General features: G+C 48.9%; 1 protein-coding gene across 1 annotated transcript in view; it reads left to right on the top strand.

Moving 5' to 3' along the window:
* PKNOX2 (PBX/knotted 1 homeobox 2) overlaps window positions 1-5744 on the top strand; it is a 30528-nt gene extending 24784 nt beyond the window's left edge. Inside the window, 4 exon segments of the mRNA XM_035897469.1 lie at window positions 2212-2331; window positions 4085-4161; window positions 4556-4734; window positions 5497-5744. Coding sequence (XP_035753362.1) covers window positions 2212-2331; window positions 4085-4161; window positions 4556-4734; window positions 5497-5744 — 624 coding nt within the window.
* Window positions 5745-7799: the final 2055 nt, after the last annotated feature.

The raw sequence follows: 7799 nt of genomic DNA, 5'->3' as shown, positions 1-7799 counted from the left end.
CATACCCCCACGAGCCTTTTTTTCCATAGGTGGAGCCTTGTACCAGCCCGTGACGATGGTGACGTCGCAGGGCCAAGTCCTCGCCCAAGCCATCGCCCCCGGTGCCCTGCAGATCCCCAACGCCCAGGTAAGACCACCCCACCTCCCATTTCCATTTGACGCAATATTCCGCGCTGCTGCAGCAAGCAAAAAACCCCCGGGTTTTCTGTAAATTCAACCCTTGGAGTATCCTAAATTTTTAATTAGCAAGAAACTTTGATTAAATCCATCTGCTGGGTGCCTTTGGGGTACCTAAAAATTATATCAAGGCTTATACTATTGCTGTATCATATCATATTATAGCATATGATATATAATTTATAATATGTAACAAATATTACTTATATTAATTCTATAACATATAATATATACATTATTTCTATTATATCCTGTATCTGGGATCAGCGGCATCACCCGTCTGGTACGGCACTGCCATACCTCATGGAAAAAGCTCATTTTTCTCCTTGCTTTGGGGCTTTGGGGCTATTTTTTAGCCATTTTGCTCTCGTTTTGCTCCTTTTTTGGGATTGCAATGAACTACATGGGGTTTCCCTGTGGGGCTGCATTGACAATTTGGGGTAGAAATGGATTTATAAGGACAACTTGCTCTCCCTGTCAGCTGCGTTGCCCGCGAGCTCTTCCAAACCCACATTCCCCAGGAATTTGGGGCAAAAATCCATCGATTTCTAAGCTGCTTCCAGGGGGTGGATCAGCAAAAATCCCCCCACGCACATTTTTTTCCTGAAACACCCTAATTTAATTGCAGGACCCTCTTAAAAACCAAAAGGGCCGGTTTCACTGCCTGTGCAATGCTTTTTTTCTTTTTTTCTTCTTTAACATCTCTCCATCACGGGCTCGAGTCTCACAGCAAAAGCCTCTGTGGTGTGAAAAAACACGCGCGCAGGGAATATCGGGGCAGGGAGAGAGCCCCGGACAAGCACCTCCAGATGCTCTTCTCGTGCCGCCAGCACGATTTATTCAGCTGGAGCCCAGGGGAATCGCAGGGACCTGCTGGCCTGATGTTTAATTCATCCAGGAAAAGTGTTTTGATGAAGAGCTGGGGAAAAAAAATAATAAATAATAATAATAAAAAAATCCCCTTTTAACTCGAGTGCTGAGGTTTCAGCTCAGTTCCCACAACCTCATTAAAACTTCTCTGGCAGCAAGATGTTTATTTTTTTGTTGGGGGGGGATGGATCAGCAAAAATCCCCCCACGCACATTTTTTTCCTGAAACACCCTAATTTAATTGCAGGACCCTCTTAAAAACCAAAAGGGCCGGTTTCACTGCCTGTGCAATGCTTTTTTTCTTTTTTTCTTCTTTAACATCTCTCCATCACGGGCTCGAGTCTCACAGCAAAAGCCTCTGTGGTGTGAAAAAACACGCGCGCAGGGAATATCGGGGCAGGGAGAGAGCCCCGGACAAGCACCTCCAGATGCTCTTCTCGTGCCGCCAGCACGATTTATTCAGCTGGAGCCCAGGGGAATCGCAGGGACCTGCTGGCCTGATGTTTAATTCATCCAGGAAAAGTGTTTTGATGAAGAGCTGGGGAAAAAAAATAATAAATAATAATAATAAAAAAATCCCCTTTTAACTCGAGCGCTGAGGTTTCAGCTCAGTTCCCACAACCTCATTAAAACTTCTCTGGCAGCAAGATGTTTATTTTTTTGTTGGGGGGGGAAAAAGAAGCAAATTTTCACTCCATGGCAACGTTTCGCCTCATGGTGGGAATCGGTGGGGTGAGGGACGCAGGTTCGCCAGGGGTGAGGGAATGGCAGGGTTTTAACCTCAGGTTTAAAAAGTCACCTGGGTTGGGGGTTTTTTTTTGTCATTTGGGGGGTTTTTTTGTTGGTTTTTTGTAAGGTAAAAGTGTTTTCCTGCAAATCAGAAACGCTCGCGGTGTCATTGCCACGCTCCTCAGCTGTGCTGGTGCCGTCACAGGGAGCAGCAGCCCCTTGCCCTCTGCAAAGCATTGGCAAAACCCCTGAGATATTAAACACAGATCCTGGGGGCAAATGGAGAATTAATACAAATTTTTTGGGGAAAAAATGAGTTTTGGACACTCCCTGCAAGTACCCATTTTCTGCACTCGCCCCACTCCCATTTTGGGTTGGTTTTGCTCATGTTTTGGGTTCTCCATCGCCATTTTCAGCCAATTCTCTCCCCCTGCAGGTGAACCTGGATCTCACCTCCCTTCTCGACGGTGAGGACAAGAAGTCCAAGAACAAGCGGGGCGTCCTGCCCAAACATGCCACCAACATCATGCGCTCATGGCTCTTCCAGCATCTCATGGTGAGCACCGCAGCCACCAAAACCCCCTGCAAAGCTGGAAAAAAAGGCAACACCCACCCCCCCCGATGAACAAATCGAGGTGGTGGTTTGTCTGAATTCGTATAGAGAGGCACAAAATGGCTTTGGTTTTATTCTGGGACTATTTTGGGGGTGACCATTTTCACTGCAGGTGGCAAAAATACTCCCTCAGTGCATGGAGAAGTAAACAAAACCAGAGGGGGACTTCCACGAGTTATTGCGGATGGGTGATGGAGCAGGGTTTTTTTTCCAGTTAACAGCTCCAAAAATACGGTTTCCCAGCAAGCCGGGGTGTGAAAGCTGCCCCATGGGTATGGTTGTGGCACGTCAGCCATCCATTGGAATGCAGAACTACACAGTTCCCCCATTTTGGGGATGAAGATACAGGTAAACGGACAGAGCTCAGAGGACGCAACCGGGATATTTTCATGCAAGGAGATTGCTCTCCCATCAGCAGAGCTGGAAGAAGGGCAAAAAGCTAAAAAAACCCACCCCTTTTCTTCAATAATTTGGCAAAGAAATCACTCAAGTTGGTTGCAAGAAGGTCTCCAGGAAGGTGGGAGACCCACAGATAGCAGCAAGACCAACACCAGCAGCTCCAAGGAGCGACTTGGGGTAAAACATGAGCCAGGATGTGGAGCAGCAGCTGATTGGGAACTTTCCAGCCTTTTTTTTAATGGGGAATTTTGGATTTATTGCATTGAGGACAAGAGCACTGCTGGTGTTGGGCCACCACCCCAAGCTGCATCGTGCATCTCCCATGCTTTTGGAGGGCTGAACTGGAGATTTTCAAGCAGAAAAAGGATTTAGAAGACCAGAAACTGAAGAACAATTTTCTGCCAGGTGCTAGGAGAACCTCATGGTTTGAAATTTCCCAAACTGGATCGAAAAACCGAAAGAAATTGTTCTTCTCCTGGGCAGTTGGAATTTTGCTCTCAGCCTGGTCCTCACGGTCAGAAGATGCTTGGGATTCCCCATGAGATTTCTCCATCTGGCATCAGAAATGTTGAGGTTTAGCACTGATGCTCATTGTGAGTTTGGGAGTTTTGTAGCACCAGCAGGAGGAAGGAATCCTGGAAATAATACGGCAAAAATGGAGATACTTTTTCCAAAAAAGAGCCATTTTTAACCACTTTGGCATCCTTGAGGCCCTGGTGGGATGGGGGTCTCCTGCACGCTATGAATTTGGGTGGCTTTCTCAAGGAAATCCCGCTATTTTGGGGGCAAACAGCTGGAAAACAAGTCATGGGAATCAACACTGGCGCTGGCCTGGGGCTGCAAAAAATCCCACGTGGGGCTGGTTTGATAATATTTTCATTTTTGGGGTTGCAAGGGAGGATTTTAGCACAGTTGGGAGGGAGCTGCTGGAAGTTTGGAGTGCAGATGGGTGTTTTATTGACGCACCTGGCAAGGAGCACTGGGGGTGACTGTGGGTTTTGAAGCCCAAATCCCACCTTTACCAACAACCGTTGTTAGAAAATTGCAAATTCCCCTCCCTCCCCCCCACCCCCCAAAAAATTTCCTTCAAGGAAAAGCCTTGGAAAAGCCCTAAGGCCACCAGGGAAACCAAGGGCCTTAAGCCTTGCATCTTGCAAACACAAGAAGCCACCACATTTGGGGTGGGAAAATGAAAAAAAAAATGGGGGCGGGGGGGAGTTCATTTTTTTTCCCCCCGAGCTGCCGTCTTGTACGCGGGGATGTCACTTGGCTGCCCCATCTCTCTTTTTTTCCCCAGCACCCCTATCCCACTGAGGACGAGAAGAGGCAAATCGCCGCCCAAACCAACCTGACCCTCTTGCAAGTCAACAACTGGTGAGTGCATCCTCATCTCGCTGGTTTTAAGAGACTTTTTCACGCTGTTTCGGTGCTCTAATGCTCTTTTGGGGGCAACGCAAGCGATTTGGGACAATTTCTGTGACACGGGCTTGGGGGTGTTTAATTGACGATGTTGTTTGCGATGTCTCAGTGCCCTCTCCTGGCAAATCCAATATGTAGCAGCCTCCAACTCACAGCTGGAAAAGTTAACGCAAGGTGTAACAGGCCCCAGACGAATAAAATAGGGTAAACCCCCAGCTTTTTGGACCAGGCAGCCACCTTCAAAAGGGTTTTATATTGCAGCTCATTAAATTATTATAATGTCTGTTGTTTTAACTTAAAATTTTAATGACTCCTATTTACTCAAATGGTCTTGGTCTTCCCTGGAAAGGTTCATAAATGCCCGGCGGCGCATCCTGCAGCCCATGCTCGACGCCAGCAACCCAGACCCAGCCCCCAAAGCCAAGAAAATCAAATCTCAGCACCGACCCACCCAGCGGTTCTGGCCCAACTCCATTGCTGCTGGGGTCCTGCAGCAGCAGGGTGGCAATTCGGGGACAAATCCTGACGGTAAGGACAAACCCTGATGGCTCCTGTCCTTCCTGGATGGGGTGGCCACGCATTAAATTCTAGCCTTAATTGGTAATTAAGGATTTCTAGAGCCCTTTATCACCCTCTGGGGAAAAACATGTGGAAGAGGTGACCCATGCAAGAAGGTCCTTCCAGTTGGCCATCACAAGGGCACTAGCAATGGGGCACTGCCATTTCCTCGGCACAGGAACAGCCCTCAAGGGTCACCCGCTATGGGGCATCACTTGGGATATCTCCTGAGGTGCTGGGGAGGGGATAAAGGGGGAGATGGGGAGAGGAGAGGAGAGAAAATGAAAAAAAGATGAAAAAATGAAAGCTGAGATGAGAAGGCAGACGAGACAAGATGGGAAGCTAGAAGATGAAGAGAAGATGAAGAAAATGAAGAGGAGTAGAGAAAGTGAAGAGAAGGTGAAGAGAGCAGAGGTGACCATGGACCAGACAAGATGAGAAGAGAGAAGATGGGGAAGGTGGAAATGCAGAGAGGCTGAAGAGAAGATCTACCCAACCAATTTTGGCGTCTACTTGCTCAAAAATGATGGTTTCTTGTTATTTAATGAAGATACATCACCTATAAAAGTTAAAGGTTGGCCCATGGGGAGAGGCTGGGGCAGGTGGGACACCCTACGTGTGCTCTCTCTAGGTACAGCTTTTCAGCCGGGTTATTCTTGGCTTAGGCACTTTTTGGTCCTTTTCACATCAGCTGGGGAGTTTTTATTTCGTTGTGGTTTTATTTTATTTCAGGCTCGCTCAGCATGGACAACCTGCAACCCCTCTCGTCAGCCACAGCCACCATGGCCATGCAGCAGGCCATGCTGGCGGCCCACGACGACTCCCTTGACGGCACTGAGGAAGAGGAGGAGGATGAGGAGGACGAGGACGAGATGGAGGAGGAGGAAGAAGAGGAGGAAGAGCTGGAGGAAGAGCCTGGTGGCCTCCCGGCGGCGCCTGGCGCCGACCTCGGCTTGGACCACAGTGACTCACTGGAATAGCTCCTCTTGCGCCCTCCCCAAATGATTGACGGCACCAGAAACAAAACTCCCCCCAAAAATGCCAAAAAACACCCCCCCCGGCAAGAAGCACGGGGGCCACCACGCCGGCATCTGGAAGTGAAGGACACGTGTTTACAAGGCACATATTGTGGCCAGATTGGGCTTTTTTTTCAGGTTTTATTCTTATTTTTCCCTTTTTCCCTCCATTTTTGTTAAGAAAAAGCGTTTTTAGGGGAAGCCGTGTTCCCCACGCGACGCTCAGATGCTGTCAGGCACCGCCAGGTTTTCACAGCAGGCGACCGTGCCCAGTGCTTGGATTTCTTGGTGCAAAAAACCAACCCCAGGACTGATGCTTTTTGGGTTTTTCCCCCCAAAAAGATGATTCACAGGGATAAATCTTGGCAAGCGGTGGGGGAAAAAAAATCAGCAAGTGCAAATTCTGCTTCAGGTTGGATCTGAGGAGGATTCCGCGCTCTTGACCCACCGGATTGCCCCAACCTCCCTGTTTTGGCCCCGATGCTGCGGCTGTTTGGTGACTCCGGACGCAACTTGCGGGAAAAGGGAGGCAATTTCCCCAAATCCTTTTAATTTATGTGCTAAAAACCCATGGAGTCTGGAAAAAAAAAACCCCTCACCCCATCCTCATCCTTAAGGGCTGAGACTGGATGCAGTGTTGGGGCAAAGGCTGCCAGGAACGGGACTTTCCCAGGGCGTTTTGGTACGGAGTCAGGAAAAAATGGGGGAAAAAAAAGGGTTTAAAAAATACAGATTTTTACCCCAAATGGAACCGTGACCCGCTCCCAATATTCGCCCGTGTGGAAGAAAATTCAATATTGTTGCTGGAAAAATGGTTTCTCCCCAATATTGTCCCCCTGCATGGGAAAATGGGGGAGTTCCCCCCCCCAAAATGAGCCACGGGGGGGGGCGGCTCTGCGAAAAAAACACCAACGTGGTTTGGGTTTGTTTTTTTTTTCTTTTTAAATAATAGCAAAAGGGCAAATTTCCTCTTAAAACGTGGCGTGGGAGAGACGCACGGCAAAAATAATAAAGGGATTTTCTTCTGCAGGCTCCTCCTGTCGGTGCAGGTTTCTGGAAGAAGGATTTTTTATTATTTTGGGGCAGCTTTTTGCCGGTTTTGCCCTTTTTTTTTGCTCTTGAGGAGTTAAAAAAAAAGAACAAACAGCAGCCGGGGGGTGTGGGGGGGAAATAAGTGATGCAATGGGCAGAAAAGCCTATTTTTCGATACTGATCTGGCGTGAATGTAATCTGTAATTTCATAAAGGATTCATTGTAATTTAGTATTAATTCATGGCCATTTATTATAAAGTGCTACGAGATGAGGTTCCGCAGCCGTATTTTCTTGGCAGCTTCTTCGTGCGAGCGGGGAAGCCCCCACATGGGTGAATAACCCCCCCCCCAAAATGGGCAAACCTCCCCTCAAAGAGGCAAAATCAACCCCCAATGGGATGAATTGGACCCAAATCCACAGCGGAGCGCTGCTGCGCAAAGATTTATGCTTCCAAAAGTGATGTCCCCCCCAAATGAGCTCAGAAATGTGGTTTTTAACCCCAAATCATAGAATCATGGAATGCCTTGGGTTGGAAGGGACCCCTAGAGGTCACCCAGCCCAACCCCCCGACAGGAGCAGGGACACCTTGAACCACATCAGGTTGCTCACAGCCCCGGCCAACCTGGCCTGGAATGGTCCCAGGGATGGGGCCTCCACCCCCTCTCTGGGCAACCCCTGCCAGGGTTTCACCACCCTCACTGGAAAGAATTTCTTCCTTAGATCCAGTCTAAACCTCCCCTGCTTCAGTTTAAAGCCATCCCCCCTTGTCCTGTCCCAGCTGGCCCTACTAAAAAGCTTGTCCCCCCCTTTCCTCTGGGCCCCCTTGAAGCCCTGACCGGCCGCACTCAGCTCTGCCCGCAGCCTTCTCTTCTCCAGGCTGAACACCCCCAACTCTCCCAGCCTGGCCTCAGAGCAGAGGGGCTCCACCCCTCGGATCATTTTAGTAGCCCTCCTCTGGCCCCGCTCCAACAGGTCCATGTCCTCCT

This window comes from Egretta garzetta, unplaced genomic scaffold, assembly GCF_000687185.1.
Source record: "Egretta garzetta isolate BGI_Z169 unplaced genomic scaffold, ASM68718v1 scaffold207, whole genome shotgun sequence".
Classification (NCBI taxonomy): Eukaryota; Metazoa; Chordata; class Aves; order Pelecaniformes; family Ardeidae; genus Egretta; species Egretta garzetta.
Note: the sequence above shows the minus strand (reverse complement) of the source record. Positions and strands in the feature narration are given on the sequence as shown.